Here is a 22,015-nt window from a genome sequence, read left to right as displayed (position 1 = left end):
TTACGTAAATTTGTTGGATTGGAAGAGGAACCTTGATGCCAGAAATTGGGATAGAGAGTTTTATACAGGGAGTTGAGAGAAGCTAAGTTAGTAAAAGTCATGCTCTACTTTAACTCTATTGATAAATTTTGGTAGTGGAGAAACGTAAGGTAACAATCACTGGTGCTCTAATGGGTGTACTAATAGTGTCTTGATTAATCCAATCAATTTTGGTGAAGAAAAAGGAAACTTTGGAGGTAGTAATTGGGGAGAGGATCATGCATTGGATGCAAGTCCGTTTGAGTCTATTAGATGCCCAAGCCTACAAACCCGGCCTTTAATAACGTTTTAATGTGTTAACTCACAACCGATTACATTTAATCAATTAAACCCAATAGTTAAGAATTATTTTATGTTTTTATTCCAACTTTAATGAATTGAAAATCTGTTAAACCATGAACAATTCACTTGAATTAATAAATATGCAATCTGTTAGGCCAATAAAAATATAGGTATGTATGTATATATGGATCCGACATGGACATTTGCAACTTCAAGTAGCAAGAAACAATAGAAAAGAGGGTTGTTATTGATCTAGTCTAGAAACATTATACATACGGCGACTGAGCAAAATAGTTCAAGTGTAATTGATCTCGACAACAACATAGTTCAAGCCGGTGTGAAATTTTGTGCATAGTAACATATTTGTCTTTCAAGCTTCCTGATTGAAAATCATTGAACTGGTAAAACATAATAAGAGGAATTGCATAAGCTACTAAAACCCAACTACTAAGAATAGAAACTTGGAGCAGAACCAATTCAAAGCATCTTTGGTAGGAAAATTAATCCAACACCAGGAAGTGGAAACCATGTTTAATCCCAAAATTAAATTAGTCGAATACTTGAGATAGATCAAACACGATTACACATCATCGAAGGTGTGGAGTGAAGCATTTAGATGAACAAAGAGAGAAAGAGAGGGTTTTGATAGTGGTAAGCTATCAAGAGAGAAAGAGAGGGTTTTGATAGTGGTAACGTTTGGGGTTGATGGTCATTGCGAGTATTGGGGATCAAGCCCACTTTTAAAGCAAAACGGCAATTAATACAACACAAAAAACGTTTTAATTTTTCATAGGGAAGCCAACTCTTCAAAACCAAGCCGATCCACTGAATTAGTATTTATTTTTATTTTTTGGTAATCCTTGGCATTTATTTATATGGTCTATAAATTTTACTAAGGGTAGAGGCACATTCATGGTTCTACTAGGTTCTAGCTAACTATGTCATTCATTATGATTTTTCTTATGAGAACGAAAAAGCCGCAATGAGGGGAAAGCAAATGGAAAAGAATCTTGTACCCAAGGCCGAAAATATCGGTCGATTTATCGATATATATCGTTTTTTCAAAGAATCCGACTTCAAAAAATCCAAATATCGACTCGAAAATTTAATATTTTTTTTTAAACCAATATATATCTTTATATCTACGACATATTCGATATAATCGATATATATCTTTCTCGATTTTTCTCCGATAATATGTATTAAAATTGCGATTTAAACGATATTTTCCGATATATTTCGCTAATTAAACGATATATATCCAAAAAATGAAATGTGCATAATAAAGTTTACTTGGTTCCGACGTTCTCATCATTTCGTAATTCTATGTACATTCAAATTGAATAAAGTGATAAACTATTCTCTCACATTCAATAAAGTGATAAACTATCATTCAATTCTCTGCGATCTACACTCGCACATTCCGTGTTTGCTAAAGTAGTTGCTAAAGTGGCTAATAGCCTAATATCATGTGCACATGTGAATGATCACCTATGATATCGTAACATTATCAAATGAAATGAATATAACTATATAAGTATATAACTCAAGAACTACCAACCTAAAATGAATCATCTCAAATTTAAGCCCAATCCATTGAAAGATAGCAAACACTTCATTTCATAATTCATATTACCTTGGTTCCCATTAGTCATTATCACGGAATGGTTCTTGGCGCTCACATCACTCCCATAATTTATTACTTGGTTCTTTGATATGTCTTCAAGTCTTCTCACTGATTGTGTGACTTTATTGTATCTGTGAGAGTCTCACAGGACTTATCATAGGCGTAAAATGGTGTTTCGGGCCTCTGGACAAATGACTTATCTGTTTTATCATATGAGAACTACTTCCGGTATGTATTTGGTAAAAGGGAAAAAAAATTGGAGACTAACTTTGTAGTTGTAGCTCGGTTATGTTCTTCCATATCTAGTTATGCATAGGGATTATTTGGAGCCCGATTGCTTATTATTATTATTGTTATAAATTAAGATAATCTAAATGGAGGTTATGGAGCTAGTATATTAAGTCGGATTATAAAGGTTGATCATATAACTAATTAATATAAGATTTCTACTTTCATTGGTTACTGCATGAAAATACTAGTATCGGGATAAAATTATAACTGGGGATGACCTATAAAATAGTCTGTTTACAATATAGAAAATCCAAAAATCCAGTTAAGGGGGTCGTGGGTCCCACCTCCATCCCCTTTTACAAGAACTCTAACAATATATATAATTATTATTATTATTATTCAAACGTGTCCATGACGTATCGTATTTGCGTGTCGTGTCCGTGTCCATGCTTGATTAGTGTTGATTGCTTTCACCGGAATAGATCTGATTAATGTAGATTGACCATGTTCTACTTTTATGTCATACATATTTTTTAAATGCATGTCTTACATTTTGATTAATTAGTTATATTTATCTACCTACAGATTCTAGGTTATATATTTGTCTAAGATCAAAATGGCTAGGACACCAGATATTGGTTGGTCACATGGTACACCATTGGATAGCACCAAGACAAAGTTTAGATGTAATTATTGTCAACTTGAGTTTCAAAGTGGTGGGGTTAGTCGACTTAAACAACACTTATCTGGAGTTGGTAACAACATAGCAAAGTGTCTTCAAGTCCCTAGAGAAGTAAGAGTTGCAATGTGAGATCTAGTAAAGGAAGGCATAAACATAAGAGTTAAAGACGGCATTTGGAGACTCAAGTCCAAGACAGAATGTGTGCAAATTTTGACGATGATTCCAACGATGTTGTCGCTTGAGAAGAAGAAGAAGCAAGAGCATACTCAAGTAGGGGTCGAGGGAGTTTGGGGCATGCAACGCGGCACGAAGAAACTCAGAGGCCCGTAATTAATGGGAAGAGGGTCACTAGGAAGGGAAGGTAGTGAAGCTAGAAATTTTTTAAAGGCATCAACCTACTTTTTGAGTCGGAGGTGGTTCGGAGGTGGTTCTAGGGGTGGTTCCGGATCACTTAATAAAGGAAAGAGTTTCATGGGCTTTGGGAGGTCCAAATCCATGAGACAACAAACAATTGATCCATACAACATTAGGCAGATGGGACATGATCAACCTAGTGTCAAGAACATGGGTAAAATGAAGATATGGAGGAGAAGTTGGGTAGACGATAAGTACATGGTTCAATTTTTTGGAGTACCTCCACATGCATTAACGCCGAACAATCCATTGATACCAACCAACGATTGATTTCATCACGACGTGTCCTACTGGAGTGAAAGGACCAATTGCTCAAGAGATAATGGGAAAATATTTAAAGATGGAAAGTGATGATATCGACCAATTCGGTCGTGAAGTGGCAGAGAAGTATCCAACTTATAGATGCACCATCATGTGTGATGGTTGGTCTGGGACAAGAAAGATGTCTCTCGTTAACTTTATGGTTTATTGTGATGGAGAAACAATTTTTCGGAAGTCTTTTGATGTCACCATTGATCCGAAAGATCACATAACCATATATATATAATTTAATGAAGGAGGTTGTAGATGAGATAGGTGCACCCAATATGGTGCAGATAGTAACTGATCAAGGTTCTGCTTACAAAAAGACTGAAAAATTGTTAATGAAAACACCAAGATACAATTTATTTTGGGCACTGTGTGCTTGTCATTGTATAGACTTGATGTTAAAAGATATTGCCAAACAAGAAATGGTGGCCGGGTGTATCAGTAAGGCTCATGCGGTTACAAAGTTTATTTATTATGCATCTAGGGTCTTAGCATTAATGAGGTTGTCATATGGTGGCAATATAGTTAGACCTGCAGCAACTAGATTTGCCACAAACTACTTGGCTCTCAAAAGTCTCCAGCATAAAAAGATATTACTCAGGCAAATGTTTGTGTGTCAAAGATATCTCGACACCCCATCGGCTAAGACTGTAGAAGCTATGATGATTGTGGAGCAAGTCGCTCAAGAACACTTTTGGAATGATGTTAACTATGTTTTACAAATTCTTGAGCCCCACAATACAAATGCCTAAGGTTGTTAGATGGTGACAAAAAGCAACAATACCATATGTTCATAAAGCTTTTGATGTAGTGAGGAGAAGATCTCCGGATGTGGTTGGGCCCCTTGATATTGTCAACAAAAAGATGAACAAAACAATTATTGCATGTGTTACACATGTTGGTAGGTGAGTTTAATTGATTCAATTTAAATTAATTAAATTATTACCATTTCAAATATTCCTAAAAGAGAGTTTTTTTTTAGCAATGTATCTGAATCCAGTACCCCAAGACACATTAAACCTCGGATTCTCTCAACCTCACATTGATCGCGATTCTGGCAATAACAAAAGTGTTGTTTGATGATGGTGAAAAGCAGGGATAAAACATTGCATCGTAAAAATAAGAATATTGATATTCTCGAGTTAAATTTAAATTTTACATTCACTAACACTTTGATCTATTAGATGATTTTGTTTCGGGATCACACCGGGAATTTGGCACACCCGGCAGTGAAATTTGGAATAACAATTTGAACACGGTAAGTAATTAAGATTTGCTTGGCATACTCTCAAATCTCAATCACACTAATGCTTGGACCATAACTAGTTAAGATTTGCTTTTTCTGGTTTAAATAGATGCAATTTGAATGGTGGGAGTTGTATGGTGGTGACACAAAAGAGCTAAGGGAGTTGATGATAAAAGTCCTATCTCAAACCGCTTCATCATCTGGGTGTGAACGCAACTGGAGCACATTCAGCCTAATTCACACGAAGCTTAGGAACCATATTGGTGCGCCAAAATTGAAGATGTTGGTGAAAGTTTACTATAATTTACGTTTGAAGCTAAGGCGTGCACAAAATGCAGAGAATGACCAAATTATGGACCTCACTCAAATATTTATGGATAATGAACAAGTTGATCCCTTGGGTGACTGGGTTATTGATAAAAATCTTTTAAGCGCCCGGTGTTAGATACTTTAATCGGGTAGGCGACCCATATGTTGAAGATCTAAATCGACGAGTAATTGAAGAAGGTGGTGATGCACAACCTAGTTTTAGTTTGGGTCCCGAATTCGAGACACCTATCTTTACAGAAGATAATTTACCTGAAAATATCTCCGATGATGATGAGACACAAAACCCTGATTCTGTTGATGATGATGATGACGACGACAACGATAGTGGTGGTGGTGGTGGTGGTGATGGTGACAACAGTGGTGGTGGTGGTGGTGGTGGTAGTGGAGGTGGAGTTAATTTAAACGTTGAATTGCATGACCGAGGCCCGATGAAGAAACTCCACTTGACCCATATGTATATGAGGTTGCATCCGAAACAACCGTGATAGAAGTTCTTAATGACAGCCTGTTAAGGTCCGAAAAGAAATGGCAGTGGAAGTGTTGGTCAAAGAAGACATGGAAGACACATTAGACGAAATGATGTTGATATTGATTGATTTCATCTAATTTTGAAGCAATGAGTATGAGTTCAGGGATACACAACCAATCAAGACAGAATGATGGTTCTAGTGGCATGTTCAGTCACCCTGTGAGTAGTGGGTCATATGGTTCCGATTTTGGACAAGCACCACAACCTCAAACTATTAGTGGTCCTCCTTCATATGGATACTGAATGGGGGTTCATGAACAACCTTATGGCCCACCGCCCACCACAACCTGAAACAACATTTGGACAAGTTTATCCAAGTTATGTACCTGTTGGAACTGCACTTGGATATGTTGCGTGGCGTCCAACATATATTTGCACCAATACTCCTCGAATTTGAATCATGTTACAATTTCCACCAAAAAAATATGAGGGCACGTTCGACAAATTCTTGACGGTGGGTTTAACTCTGTATATACTTGGGTACAATATTGTGAAGCAGTTAGGATTCAAGAAGAGGGTATACGAGCTGAACAGCCACATCACTCATTTATGTATTGATGCAATCTATTTCTCATATGTTTTGTAATTTCTCATATGTATTGATGCAATCAATTTCTCATATGTTTTGTAATTTCTCATATGTATTGATCCAATATTTCTCATATGTATTGATGCAATCATCATCTCTGTATCCTGTTTTTCAACAATTTCACTTTATAGGCCAAATCATTACAAAAAAGTCAGGAATACATACAGCTGTAGTGAGTTGTCAAAAGATTACACAATTTCAGTTCCGATATTCCGATATTTCCATATATCAGGCCTTGTCACCAAAAACCGCAAAAATTATTTATCTCTCCGACATATCGATATATCCGATATAAATCTTTTTTTGGCCCCTCCAATATATCCTAATATCCCGAAAAATTGGGCCTTGCTTGTACCAACCACATATTGAATCCCTATAAAAAAACGAAAATACACTACAGATCGCGCTCCAGGCCCTACAACCATACAGAATAAGAACCAAACCACTCCCACTGAAAATGCCTCTCCCCAAAACAGGAGACAATAAATTTCCTCCATAAACTGTGACATTCCTCCCCAAATCTCCATAACCGCTTACACATCAAAGCTTGATTAGAAATGCACATATCCGGAAGACCCAGACCTCAATCCTCCTTATCCACACAAAGTGTCTCCCACCCCGCCAAATGATATCTATGGTTCTCTTGATATTCATCCCAAAGGAAGTTCCTAATGGTTTGACGCTCCCAAGAGTCACATAGAGAGACAGTAACCAGGACCTCCCCACCTCTCTCACCCCAGATAGGTATCTAGCCTTCCAACACACCAGTTTCTTTTGAAACCTCTCAAATTCTCAATATTCGTATCCCAAGTGAACTTAAAAAGAGAATTGCTCCAAAGGGAAGACCCAAAAAGTTAATACGAAAAGAGTCCGCCTGATAGCCCAAGAAGCTTACACCCTACGCACTTCAAAATAGAGTCGCTAGATAGGAGCTCCTATCCAACACAACTTACCACCCAAAAAACGTAGCATGATTCCTTGGAGAATTTCACAATAAGGTATAGTTTTCACTTATATAAACCAAGTAGTACCTAGCTCCAAGAAGCAAGCAGAAACTTTTTTTGATAGAATAAATCAATAATTCCACATCCTAACAAGCGCAACAACCTCACAAGTCATAACCATGTGTAAGATAGAGAATATAAGAAAGGAATCATTTATTCGCAAAGAACGAGGACATTAAATTAGAAGAAAGCGGGAAAAAATTAATAAAAAAAGAAAAAATGTGTATGCATGCACATAATATATGTTGGGAGTATAGCTGCATAAAAAACAAAGGAATAATACCTTTCATTAACGCAGTAAGTTTTTGCATTCCCCCGTAGAAGCCAAAAACTTTGCAATTATGCATTGAGCGAGTTGTAATTGTCAGTGCGTCCAACACAGGAAACCCTTCAGTGATGATATTCAAGCTGATTGATGCCTCTTGTAGGTCTGTTGTAGACTGTGTTGCATTGGTGTGCACTGAATTACGATAACAAATAAAGGGCCAACATTAGCTACCCAGTGTGTTTAGCTAATGCAAAGAGGGGGGAAAAAACTGATCTGAACTTACAACGAGCATATAATCGGAAATTATTAAGAAATACAGCTTAAGAAGAGGAATCTATGAGTCAATCCAACGAAAATCTATCATATGTTTTCTGACACCATATGAAAATTGTTATAGAAAAGAGGAAATAAACATCGGGAGATCTAATTTCTAAAACACCTGAAGAAACATTGGACGATTGAGAAATAAAACTACAAAAGTAATAAAGCTAGTTAAAAGAACCACGTAGTAAGCCTATTATTAGAATTATATTAATCAAAGACGTCACAGAAGTAAATGCAAAGTGTCCAAAAACAGATAAAAGAAGCGGGACAGTGTCAGTGAGAAAACATGACATTTTTTACGACACATCAAAGTTCAACTATTACTCTATTACTCTATTAAAACAAGAGTTCTAACGATTTTCCGAGATCCTAATAGGAAGTTTATGTCTGAATATGAGTTCCATTCCAGCAGTTCAGCATAAAAGAAATGTGGCCCGTTATCCACAATCCATGATAGCTTGGCTATTAGAATTTTCAAGGGGATTAAATCAGAATATAATTGTTAGATGGAAGAATACAGTTAACTGGCTTATGTTTGAGGCTCGAATATATCCCAGTATTCTTAGACTCCTTTGATGTAACCTCCTTCAAGACCCTCACTGGGGTCCTAATAGTCTAATACCCTTTCTTTTCATATACTAAAATTACCCTTTCACAAAATAAAAAAAAGTAAATAAATAAACAAAATAAGGGCTAATCACCGCATTCAGTTATTCTAATACAAAAAAGGTAAAAATAAATTTGAAAGAATATTCAAAACCGGGTAAAGAATGACGATCCCCATAAAGTTAATGCATCAATTTAGAGTAGAGATTATGTAATCATCCATTCAAAGATCTCCAGCAAGTAAATCCTTCTTTTCCCTTCTCTTTATCCATAAAACTAGATTTTAATTGTGAAGAAAATTCAAAGCAAGCAAGTATGAGAGAGAGGGTGAACAGCCATCTACATGGTAAATTGGTAACTGAAGACAACTAAGTTCGCACCCGTTATCCCACTGATCTTTTGTCATCCCACCTCTTGCTTTCTTAAAAGGACTAACGTAAGTGGTGCACCCAAAGAATCTCACAACATATGAGCAATATATTACAAAACAATAGCATCAAATTGTGAACGTTATTAGAACTTCCATATTGTGAACCTAACTATGAGTAAATTCTCAATTGACATTATCAACCAGTACACCAATTAATTTTATAGAAAATGACTGGGATTAAGAGGGCAAGAAAAGTCTGTTGCAAATAATAAAAGTGAAAGGATATAGGCAAAACCTGCACTCACATTCAGAAACAAGAGAGGTCAACTCAACAATCTCTTGAGTAAGCACAAGAATTATTTCAGCAGGATGTCCAGCAGAGCAGCCAACCAATATATCATCAAAACCTGATGGATGCTCAGCAGGTGATATGGCAAATAATCCAGCTTCTGGCACCTCACCAGAATGAATAGGTTTCCAATTCTTATATACTATCAGAAACTGCTTCAAGAACACATAAAACAGTTTTCTCTTTTCGACCTGCAAAATTACACATCCTATTCATAAGATTTTCCAACTTCCAACTTCTCTCGAGTTTAGCTGGAGAAAGAAATAGCAATGACAGGCTAAGATCCTTAAAATTCGTGTTTATTGCTCTGTTCATCAAAAAAATAAAATACACCAAGAAAGCACACACGTCTTATATGATACATATAAGGACCAAGAGGAAAAATCTCCTCAAATTTGTGGAATCCTTACATGTCATTTCATTAGCAATACCTATCTCACCACCCAAAAAGACAACCGCACACAATTATACGATCACACAAAAGAACAAAGAGATGACAAAACGAAATATCTCGCATTTGTGGAATCCCACATTGTTACACAATGTAATAATTATCCCGTGTTTTGAAATACTTCAATAAACTGGACAAGGTACTTATAATTAAACAAAGGCGTATTCCCTTGGCTAAGTACCTCTCTTTTAATATAAGCCCCAACACGTGCTGATATTCTCAACAACCGGGTTCCAAATGGCGATCCAAACCAAGACCTAAGTAGGACAACGTTAACAACCTTGACAGTAGCTCCACTCCAAGTGCTTTACTCGTTCAATTAAACTTTCAAAGTAGACATGTCCTCGAACAAGTGAATAACAAAGGATGGGCAAGTTCTCGCCCTAAGAGGAAAACCTCTCTGTACCTTTTCCGAGGTTCCAAGGGGTGATGGGGACCAATGGCTCGCATTAAAGTACCAATTTGCACGCATTTTTTTATTTTGATTATATACAATAAAAACTTTTACGTTATACTGACTAAAAGACAATTGTTACTTGAGACATCCGCAAAATTAGAAGCTAGAATTACCTTTATCAATGGCATTCTCGTGTCTCTTCCAAAGCGTGTAAAGAATTGCTTCCCAAGCCCACTTCACTGATGAAATAAAATAGGGATGGGTATTTTAGTCAATCTTCAAACAAGCTCGGCTCATTAGTAAAATTAGTTGACAAGCAAGCTGAAGGCGGTTCATATAGGAGAGGCACTATCTATGGTGTTTCAAGCTGAAGGCGGGGTAAGTGTTTTATGGTTATAATTCTATAGAGGCACTATCTATACTGATATCTGGGTTGAATAAAATTCAGCCAACTCCTTTAGCATGTCTGGTGAAGAAAGTTTGTGACGACTATTTTATAAATCCCAAAAAAATGGGTGACTATTAGAAACAGTGACTTAACTGGAGGTAGTTAGTGAGAGGGTGATCTTCTGCCCATCTTTGCGTGGGGTCCAGGGAGGATTTGCTAATTACCTCCTCTGAAGTCCAGCAATTGGAATGGTCGCCAGAGTGACTTTTTTATGTTGTTCCCAAGCCGTCAATTTTTCCCTTCATTTCTTTCCATCCAAGTTTCTTCAACTTAATCTATCATTTTGAGACACTACATTGCAGGACCGAGACTAAAACAAATTGTACTTCTTAGAAAACACTACGAAGATAGTAATATGTTCTAGAGTCCGGTCCCTCTATAACCGGGTACAGAAATAAATCTTTATTGCACAGTTGGATCGTCTCGAAATACACATATTTGCCTCGAAATACAGATCTCGATCTCGACATCTGTGTGTTGTGTATCTCGGCACAGATCTAACAGTGCAATAACACGGTTCATCTCTGTACCGGCTATAGAGAAACCGGACTCTATGTTCTATGGTACCAATTAGGACGCTGTTCACTGTCCCACTTTGCAAGCGTTGAAAGTTCATGACATATTTTACCTTCCACAGTGAAAAGACAAAGGAGTCGGACTTTTAATTTACAAGTCATCTTTGTAATTGTTAAATACCCCAAAAAAAGGGGGTGGGGATTCGCAAAGTGTAACTCTGCCATTACCAACTGCTCAGGAGGCACCTATATGAATCTCGTTGCACATTTGTATCATAAGTTCAGGAAGCATCAAGCATTACAACAGGCAATCAAACTATGTTGAAAGTCCCGGACTCCAAAAGAAGATGAAAATTTAAATGAAATTCTAAAAATAATATATAATGCTCAATGACATACCTCATCTGTAAAAACTATTTAAACATGCATGCTCCAAAGTAAGTTCAGTGTCTTCCATTGCAAGTTTCTATTAAGAAGACAAAAGTGCATAGCATCCATCATATGAAGTAGGCAACAGTGAGGAACAACAGATGATGCAAGAGGTTATGGAAATTTAAAATTACATATGAAATCGAGTGTCACTATGAGATCTGCAAGCTACCATCCTTAGCGAGATATATGTTTTAGTCAGCAACAGTTGTTTTAAGCGGAAGAAGACTTTCAACTTCTTTAACAGCCGCATTCTGCTCTGCATTCCTCACAGCAACCACCTTTGACATTCCAAACATCTGAAATGCATCATAAATAGGTGTCAACAACACGTGCACAACATACATAAAGCAGAAGAATCAGATTAGTGGCAAAAGAAGCTAACTAGGTGACTCTTAAACAAAAATCTGAACAAGTTACTAACCTTCTGAATAGTCATTCTTCTTAAAACAAGTTATATGCTCATCCATTGAAGCATTTACAAACTCATCCAGATGCTCTTTAATATCTTGCAGGAAAGTGGCATCATCAGAGTTTTTCTTACGACAAGATGTCTGAACTGGGGTCTGGGGGCGTGGCAGTTGATGACGGCTGTGGTTCAGGTTCACTAATCTGAGTTGTCATTCTTGGTAAACTGATGGATGACTTGTACCTGGAAAAGGTTATATCAGAATGATGAGAAACAAATAGTAAAGGGACCATCAAAAGATAATGCATAGACGTTTTGGTTAATGCTTATGGTCAGCTTGATCTACTTCCCAAGACTGCAGCTAGAGATAGATATGTTGAGTTGTATAAACTGAAACAAGTTGAATTTCACACAGTCCTAATAAATTTGAGTAGAATAATAATCTCCTTTTAATTTGGGATTTTAAGAGGAACAAACAATGAAAGACAGGAATAACCCTAAAAACAAAAAAAACAAAAATTGGGATCTAATTTGTACCTGGGGATTCAGAAAAGGGGAAGGATGAGAAGAGGTCTGAAGATGGAATTTTGCGAATATTAAGGTCGGTGGTAATTTCAGCTTGGAGTACATGAAAGAAACTTTTGGATGTTTATGAAATTTTGTATATTGTGATTGAATTTTGTATTTGCTTTAACAAGCTAACCCCTAATATATCTAGTAATTGTTCATAGAGCATTCCCAATCACTATATAGGAAAATTGACAATTTTCACCATATTTTGGGAAAAAATCCTTGCCCAATGCAAGGGTGACAAAGTCGGTCAGTTGTGACTAAGTGAAAACGAGAGTAGCAGTTGCTACCAAGAAAGTAGCTGAGTTGTGAACTTCGGACGGGATGTTTGTCTCGTGTGTTTTTTTTTTAAAATTTTTTCGGTTTTTTTTTTCCGGACGGAATGTTTTATTCCGTCTCACGTGTTTTTTCAGTTTTTTTTTTGTTTTTTTTAACTTCAGACGGGATGTTTCATTCCGTCTGGCACATTTTTTCGATTTTTACATTTATACGGAATCAAACATTCCGTCCGAGATTCAAACTCACCTTGCTTTTCACCAAAACGGTAGGAAACAAGAGAAATTGAGCTTACGTGGAGGTGAAAAACTCTCGCTTGCATTGGGAATGCTCTTAATAGGCTTTGGGAAGTGAACCAAACTCGGTTTAATGTATCGTGGTTTTGGTTTACCACAAGAAAGTCTTAACACCCAAACCCATGCATACCACGGCTCTTTTGAAAATTTGCTCAACAATCATAATTATATATATATATATATATATATATATATATATATATATATATATATATATATATATATATATATATCGGTTTGTCTAGAGTGCCACTCTTATAGTGACACTCTTATCTCACTCTTCTCTTGAACCGTCGGATTCGCCTTTAAGATCCAAGATCTAAACCATCGATAAAACCGATATTTCAAAATTTCGCGGTATTTCAAAATAAAAAAAAAAACGAAAATCACAAAAATCACGAAATTGGGTTCTCTCTCTCTCTCTCGGCTTCTTCTTCTCCAGTTTGAACCAAGCTTCTGGATTAAGGTATTTTTCCACTTTTAATTCATTTGATTTGTTATTTAATTAGCTTGGATTCATTTGAAATAAACCTAGTAAACTTTATTCTTGGAAGTTGTTTATATTGTTGTTTAAAACGCGAAATTGGGTATGAACTAACCTAGTAAACTTTATTCTTGGATGTTGTTTATATTGTTGTTTAAAACGCGAAATTGGGTATGAATTTAGACAAGTAAACAAGTTTAAAACGCTTGGTTCAACTGTTTATGAACTTAGACAAGTAAACAAGTATGAATTGGGTATGAAATTGTTTATATTGTTGTTTAAAAACGCCAAACTTGGAAGTCAACAAGTTTCGTATTGAAGTAAACTTTGCTTTAATGGTATTTTCGCTTTTTCGATTCTTCATGTCGTGATTCTCGTCAGAGTTTTGAACTCTGCCGAAGTTCGGTGAACTCGCCGAGCTTTCAACTCGTCGTATTCTTCATGCCGTATTCGTCGAGTTTTGAACTCGTTAGAGTTCGGTGAACTCGTTAGAGTTTTGAACTCGTCGTCAGATTCTTCATGCCATATTTTGTCGAGTTTTGAACTCGCCGAAGCTTTCAACTCGCCGAGTTTTGAACTCGCCGTATTATTCATGCCGTGATACGTCGGAGTTCACCGAACTCGCCGAGCTTTCAACTCGCCGAGTTTTGAACTCGCCAGATTCTTCATGCCGTATTCGGCCGAGTTTTTGAACTCGCCGAGCTTTCAACTCTCGCAGATTCTTCATGCCGTATTCTCGCCGAGTTTTGAATTCGCCGAGCTTTCAAACTCGGCGGAAGTTTTGAACTCTGTTGTATTCTTCATGCCATATTCTCGTCAGAGTTTTGAACTCGGCCGAGCTTTGAACTCGTCGCCGTATTCTTCATGCCGATTCGTCGTCAGTTTTGAACTCGCCGAGTTCGGTGAACTCTGCCGAAGTTTTGAACTCGGCCGATTCTTCATCATGTCAGATTCGCCTCTCAATGCATTGTGAATTGTTAGAAAAGTCACACCGATTTGATTGGCCAAAACCACAACGTGCATTCCGTTCTCATTGAGACATTTTCTTCATTTATTATTATTATTATTATTATTATTATTATTATTTTCTCCAATCGTGATAAATCGATTTTAGGTCACGAGCTTTGCAAATGTAGCCAGATATTGTTAAGACGGTTTGATGACCTCGGCGCCGAGGGTGCATATAGGTTTAAAACCCGAATTTGTCTTCATCGAAGTAAGAACTTTATCGCATGTCTCATCCGCACTTTGAAAGATTATTCATTCTCGCAAATAAACTATTATATGCCAATTAGAGGGGGGAAAAACACATTCAATTGAGACAAACAAACTATGACTAAGGATGAAAATAAGCATAAAACAAATTATTATGCCCTGAATTTATGGATATAACTTTTTCAATAAGCAATTACCGGATATAATTGAGTTGAGGATGGATGGTTGTATCTTATTATTATTATTATTATTTATAAGAAACATGAAGTTGAGTAGTGGGATTGACATTGTAATTTCTTTCCCCGTGGAGTACTTCAAAGAACCCAAGACAACAACATAGCGATTAACTCTCAAATTCTCACCCAAACAATTCAAACTCTTATCATGGGGTGTTTACCAAACAAAGATGTGAAAAATCCAATCCATACAACCAACAACAAACAAACCAACTTTATCAATCAAACCATAATACTTGTGGCATGTCGAGATTTATATCTAACATATTAAAACACGCATGTAAATAATTTTTTTTTTTGAGAAAATGCAACCATTTGCTAAATAGATATACTGCTTGAGATGTAACGAAATTTCAAGTGACTCGAGAGCCTCTTTAAATGCGGGAGAAAAGAACAATTATCATTCTAAAATACAATAACTAATTAGTAGTTTGTTCACAGGCAAAAAGAAAATCAACTTTACATACTAAATCCAATTCTTTAAAATTAATAAAAAAAATATTGACAATTCATACACCCTTGTAAATACATTTAAAGTACTGCGCCGGTTCTACTCCAATAAAATCCAAGAGTTATAAACAAAAACTTGATGAAATGTGAGGAAAACTTGAAGAAATGAAAGAAAGGATACGAACTTTACAATTAAAAAAAATATATCTTTAGGGAGGTGGGAGTCATTGTCTTTCTAGCAAGATAAGAGCTCTTAGACAAATTCAATATCAAAAGGAGAGTAACAAAGTGAATACATTTTTTTGTGTTTATTTATCTACATTTAAAATTTGTAAATACCAAGTGAACATCTTTTTACAATATTTCAAAAACATCTCTCTACTTCAAATTACATACCATCCAAGACAAATATTAACTAAAAAGACAAATAACACAAGCAACAACATGAAACGCCTAAGGCAAATGAAATGATGATAACATAAAATATAATCTTAACCACTCCATGCTTCTCCATTGAACACCTTCAACCTTTGCATATTAAGATAATCAAATGAGATTAAAAGCATTTTGCAGATAACCACTCAGAATAACATGCATGGCTCGAGTGGACATTTTGTATGATAGGGAAATTCAATAGCCACAAAGGAACATTTTGTATGAAAGGGACCTCAGATCTTGATTTCCACAATAGCAAGTTCACTCCCTTTAGGCCTTTTGTCGGCAAAACCATGGAGTTGATCTCCTCCTGCATGCACATAACCACCCAATACACTTTAAAAAGACGAATGATTTAAGTTACTCGTCCCACTGAAAGCTTCACTCATTGAGATGCTAGGCCAATAATTAATTTTGCTTATTGAGAGTCATGGGCAATGGGAGCCCTATTCAAGTCTCCAAAGCTCAAGGGGCAAATCACCGATCCCATGAATTATTATTACTTGCAAGAGTCAATGAGCAGCTAAAAGATGATCAGCCTTTATTTACACCAAGGATCTAACCCAAAAATAGTCACGACCTCCTTTTCTCTATTAAAACGATATACCGCACATTGCAACACAAAGCTTTATACTCAAGTTAAATTGGCAATACAAAGCGTAAAAATCCAAATTTAGATATAGCGCGTTTTGGCACGATGCCCTTAGCAAGTCAGAGGGACATATTTACTCGATTCTCAAACAAAAACAATGACATATTTACTATTGATATGGTGTGGTGAATCAAAATATTCTATCGACACGGTGCCCTTTCGCTATAGAACATGTTTACTCTGATTTTTGAAAAAAAAAATGACATTTTTACCTTTGATATGGTGAGAATCAAATTATTCTATTAAAAGCACTTAGAGGATTACAAAGGTGAACTACTCCTAATGACCTGTTAGTGTTAGTCATAGTGAGGTCTTTTGATACACTTTATTAGTACATTGAAACAAAATCTCATTGTGGACATCGGGGAAGTTGGGTATCAACCAGGCCTACTGTTCTATCACACATTTGGACATAAAGCTTTTCCTTTTCAATCTAGTGAGCATTGCAAAAGTCAATAACTCTAACCCCTCGAAAAACAGCAGCAACTCCCATCCTACTTGCAAATATAGAAAGTGTTGAATTAAAGCGATAAAGGGGTAACTTTTCCAAAAGCACAAACTGATTAACATAGATCAAGAGAGTTGGGAAAAGATTAAGAAATCTAAACGCCTAGACTTGAATCCAAAGTGGGCAGTCTTGCCTCGGTGTTTCATCTCATGCAAAATTTATACTCAAATGTATACCTAAGGTGGAGCCCCTACTTTGTGTATACCCCAAACTAGCTAAACATGCTAAAGATTAAGATCGCACCTAGATTGGACTTTTTGCGTTGCATTCTCTAAATAACCCAATTACATAATAATATATATATATAGTTTGTTACTTGGGTTGCTAATACAAAGGAAACCAACTATGGCAAGTCAGCATACTCCTCCTTTGAGTTCCTAAATATTAATTGGTGTGATGGTTGTTATCTACAGTTTGTGTTATCATGTCGGGGCTCTACATCAAGTACAAAGACACTATACACTAAGAATAATAATCTAACCGTAACAAATACAATAACCTTGACAATATTGTCGAAGTTGCTTATTCCTCTAAGTTATTACTGTCACCGATATTCTAACTAAGAAAACCACACATTAGTGCATCACTACTAAATAATCTACAATTAAATTGGTGCCAAAATGGATTTCAAATCTCAAATAACCATAAAAAATTGGCATTAGAATGAAGTTCATGCTTTCTTCACCACTCGCTAGATCAATGGATAGATTCAAGTTCTTCTTATTAGCAAGTTTGTGTATAATAAAAAAATTGAAACATGAAAGTTTTACGCATTCAATTTGTTCCACTGCTACTGTATAAGAAATGTTGATAAAAAAACATACAATAAGAATGGATTATTATAACGTAGCCACGATACCATTCTAGTACAAATTCACATTCTGAAGGAGAAAATCTAAAAAATATGCAAAGGCAATATGAAGTATCATTAACTGAATAGGAATGCCTTTCAACTCAATAAAAAAAAATAAGGAATGTGTTTCAAAACAATCCTATGTAAATCATATTTTGAATGACACCTTAGTGTAAATTCTCAACATGATATGGAACCACTAAGATAAATAAAAAGAAAATACATGCCAAAAGGTCATATTTGATAACTTAGTTCTTATTACGTAGTCAAGAATTAAACGAAAAAATAATTTTTTTTAAAAAATGGATAAAAATAAATTGTTGGGGTTCATACCTCCAAGTTATATATGTTGCAGATCACACTCCAATCGATTGCATGCTTTGTAGCTCAGGCCTCTTCATTTTGTTTAGTTTTACAAAGTTGTAAATTAGATGCTGAACAAATAAAATAAAATAAACTAAACTAAAAAACTAAACGTTAGTGAAATTATATGGTAAAGCATCACATGTTAGTGTTTTTTTCCTTGAACTTTTTTGCTTCTTCCTTGCAGATGCCATAGTTACAAACTTACAATGGTAAATGCCTAAATGGGGAGACTATGAATACAATAAGGCGAAAGAAACAAAAACAATAAATGAAAACCTTGACGTTAGATTGTCTTATTTGATTTTTTTTCCCTCCTTTTTATACACCATTTTGAGTAAATGGATATTAAATCTTACAATGCATTGCCTTAACTTTAAATTGAGTAATATGAGGAATCAACAAGTGGAGTTTGTAGCAGCTTACTTAGTGGTTAGCCAACTTGGAGCTTGTAATCAATCTCAACTGTGTTAAGATCCATTCCACACATGGTTTTGCCATAGTATAAGTTTTAACAAAAAATTGGATGACCTCTTAAACTTATCAATAGTTTCTACACAATGCAACACTCATTATAAATAGCAAAAACACAAATCGACAAAGAAAATGGAAAAATACAATACGCATAGTACACACTTTTATATCAAAGGAAGAGAATGGGTTACAGTACATAGGTGACTAAAGTGATGCATGTTAAACCCGAGACCAAAGCCTGTTAGATAGAAGTAAGAAAAAAAAATATAATAACTATAATAGGAATCTCGTCTACAATGCAATCTCCAAGAGCTTACTTACACAAATTAAACCTTGAGAAAATGCACACTGAAGGAAGGTCAAGGGAATACAACTTGGAATTCAACCATTGACTTGTAATAATCGTTGCGAGAAATAAAAACATTCCCAAAAGGTTTCCTGTATAGGACATTACCAATCCATAGATTCGTACAACCATTCCATGTGTTCAAATACCATGTAAACCATGTCAGTGACGACTACACATGTAAAATCTAAAATGAGCCATTATGATGCTGGTCTAAAAAGAGTCTTAGTATCACATATCTATACTGATCTATAGTATCATAAATCTCCACAAATGATCCTTAAGATATATTAGTTTATGTTTGGTCTATATTAGTCTAAAATGATCCTTAAGATCAAGTTTGATATAATTCGGTTTGATCTTAAATTATTGTTCTTCAAAAACGATCATCTTGCTAATGTCCGCATGGGGTTATGTGACTTGTATTAGTGGTAGAAATCCAAATGTGCTAAAGACAATAAACGTATTTCATATACCATTGAAGATAATATGGTATAAGTCGAGGTATTGATATAGTATGAATTAAGGATGTGTTATAGGAACTCATTGTTTTAAAATATTTCATAAATGTATACAACCAATTGTTCTATTTTTTTTCAAAGTAGTAGTAAATCCTAATTGACATAAAGTGTTGCTCTGAAAAATACCCATAAGAGATTTTACCTTGTTGCTTTGAAAAATGCCCAAACAAATAGCACTCATAGTCATATGGAATCTACAAAATAGGTGTAAACTGGTCAGATAAAATATGGAATATAATTGTGATCGTTTAACAACTGTACAACATGCCTAAAATTATTATATAGCTCAACCTTAGATTGAATTTCTTCAGAGCAACAATTGTTCTCATTTGAAATTAATAAAAAAGAATTTTATCAATTAAAATAAAAGTACATTCTCAAACTATATTCCTGACAAAATCCATGTTGATCCACTACATATGTAGTAAGCTTTTAATTCCAAAATGATTTGCGAAAAAATCTAGCAAATTTAGGTAACCAAATTTTGTTTGTCTCGCAATTGGTGATCCATACTAAGCTTCTAAATGATACCTTGAATGCATGTCGTGCTTTGGAAGCAATGAGTTCCAAAGCCCTCTGTCACAAAGGCCTTTCGAATATAAATGAGTCATTCTATTTCCATCCTTTCTTGTAGTCACATACCTAAATAGATAAAAAGAAATGGAACTACATAATTATATAAGAAAAGGGTGCAAGAAATGGTGTCAATAGTGCATTGCAGATTGTATATAACAACAAAAAAATAGTAAAACAACATTGAAATTCATAACTTAAAGAGGAAAATTAGTCTAAAATCAGCCCCAAGCCTTGCGCCTCAAAGAATAGATGGAATGGAAAACACGAAGCAACTTATACTAAGTATAATCATCATTGGAATCACTGTCTACTTTAAACCAATTACAGATATAGGTACATTTCGATCGCCTAAACGATATTATAGGCAATGCGCTTAATCAACATTTATTTGTGGTGCACAGTGAAAAACTAATATAAATGTTAGTTGAGGAAAAGGAGAATTCCAGATTGTATATCAGAAAACAATTAGAAACTTGAACTTTATGGAGACCACATAATGTTTAGACAGGAAAGTTACTTATTTTCTTTGGTTATTATGACCAAAAAAGAAAAGTATAGGTAATCTTTTTGCTTCCTCTTTAAGCAATTGTACTAATCCAAATACAAAAGGGAGTGCAAAATTAAATTAGAGAGGAAACATAAAATTAAATTGGAAAAATAAAGAAACTAACAGAAAGGGGAAAAAGAAAATAATAAACTTACCCTGTAAACGTGAGTGCAGAAAGGATAGGCGAGACACCTGCAAAAAGAGATAAAAAAATGAGAGTTCTAGATTGAGATGAATAGATGCACTGGAGAAAAACATTTCAAAAAATTATAAAACAAAGAAGCTAGCATCTTAATATATTATTTCCTAAGAGAGGCCAAAACAAATATGAAACCATCCATAACAAAAATATAATCAGACCTTCATACAATAGCTACAAAAGCTTCATAGAAAATCCAAAAGAAATCAAAAGGGTCTTGAGATACCAAGAGGAAGAAGGAAGAGGACATTAGTTTGTAGATAAATGGGCTCGAGAAGTCTTAGAAGGGCAAACAAATTGAAACGGTTGAGAAGTAAATTTTAACTTTTCAAGCAAGCGTAATGTGCCGTGATTTCTTCTTTTCTGATAGACGTTGAAAATCAAATGGTTTAGTGGGCAAGATTGACGTGACTTACAAAAAAAAAACCCCCCCTTCCATTTTACTTTGTTTTAATTTTATATATTAATTGCTATTTATGAGCTATTTTGTGAATTATAATAGCAAAAACATATTAAACAAATATAAAACATAATAGAATGAATTTATTATAAATCAAATTTAGTATCGTAGTAACAAATTGTAAAACATAATAGAACATGAACATGAATATTGCAATAGACAACCTAATAATCAAATGAATAATAGAAAGTAAAGCCCTAATTTGCAAACCCCTAATTAGCCAAAAAGAAAAACAAACAAAAAAAACCCCCCTAATTTGTAAAACCCCAAACTCGCAAAAAAAAAATAGGGGATTATAGTTGCAATTAACAAATTAATTAGAACACAAAAAAGGGCCAATGTATGTATGCAATGAACACATTTTTATTTTATTTTTTTTTTATTATTATTTTTTTTTGTAGTCCCAATACTTACGTTTTTAAATTTTTAGCCTACTAAATTTTTATTAATTAAAATATTAATTACTTAGGCATCCAATGTATGCATTGAACACAAATTCTTTTTAATTAATTGAAATATTGATTATATTAGGCATCCAATGTATGCATTGAATTTGTATTTAAAAACCCTCTCTATACAAATCCCTACGCACATCTAACTCAGACCCCCATGAAATCCCCATCACTCTTTGTCTGGCCATTTTGTTTTATTATATTACTAGTACTAGGTATTACCCGTGCCTTCGGCACGGATGTCCTTATTGGGG

The 22,015-nt window shown here is 35.0% G+C and overlaps 1 protein-coding gene and 1 long non-coding RNA gene across 2 annotated transcripts; both read right to left on the bottom strand.

Moving 5' to 3' along the window:
• Nucleotides 1-696: 696 nt before the first annotated feature.
• LOC147511649 (uncharacterized) lies at nt 697-10,235 on the bottom strand. Its single transcript, XM_086598529.1, has 4 exons — nt 10,221-10,235; nt 9,156-9,390; nt 7,566-7,742; nt 697-719 (listed from the first exon to the last, which is right to left on the bottom strand). Exons 1-4 carry the CDS (start codon nt 10,233-10,235, stop codon nt 712-714), a joined length of 435 nt encoding a protein of 144 aa, XP_086454655.1. The 3' UTR covers nt 697-711.
• A 1,135-nt stretch (nt 10,236-11,370) lies between these two features.
• LOC147511648 (uncharacterized) lies at nt 11,371-12,550 on the bottom strand. The gene is made up of 3 exons (XR_015217046.1): nt 12,386-12,550; nt 11,864-12,091; nt 11,371-11,738 (listed from the first exon to the last, which is right to left on the bottom strand). It is a non-coding gene; the product is annotated as an uncharacterized LOC147511648 (long non-coding RNA).
• Nucleotides 12,551-22,015: the final 9,465 nt, after the last annotated feature.

Source organism: Coptis chinensis, chromosome 3 (assembly GCF_015680905.1).
Source record: "Coptis chinensis isolate HL-2020 chromosome 3, ASM1568090v1, whole genome shotgun sequence".
Lineage (NCBI taxonomy): Eukaryota > Viridiplantae > Streptophyta > Magnoliopsida > Ranunculales > Ranunculaceae > Coptis > Coptis chinensis.
This window is presented reverse-complemented; position numbering and strand designations above follow the sequence as displayed.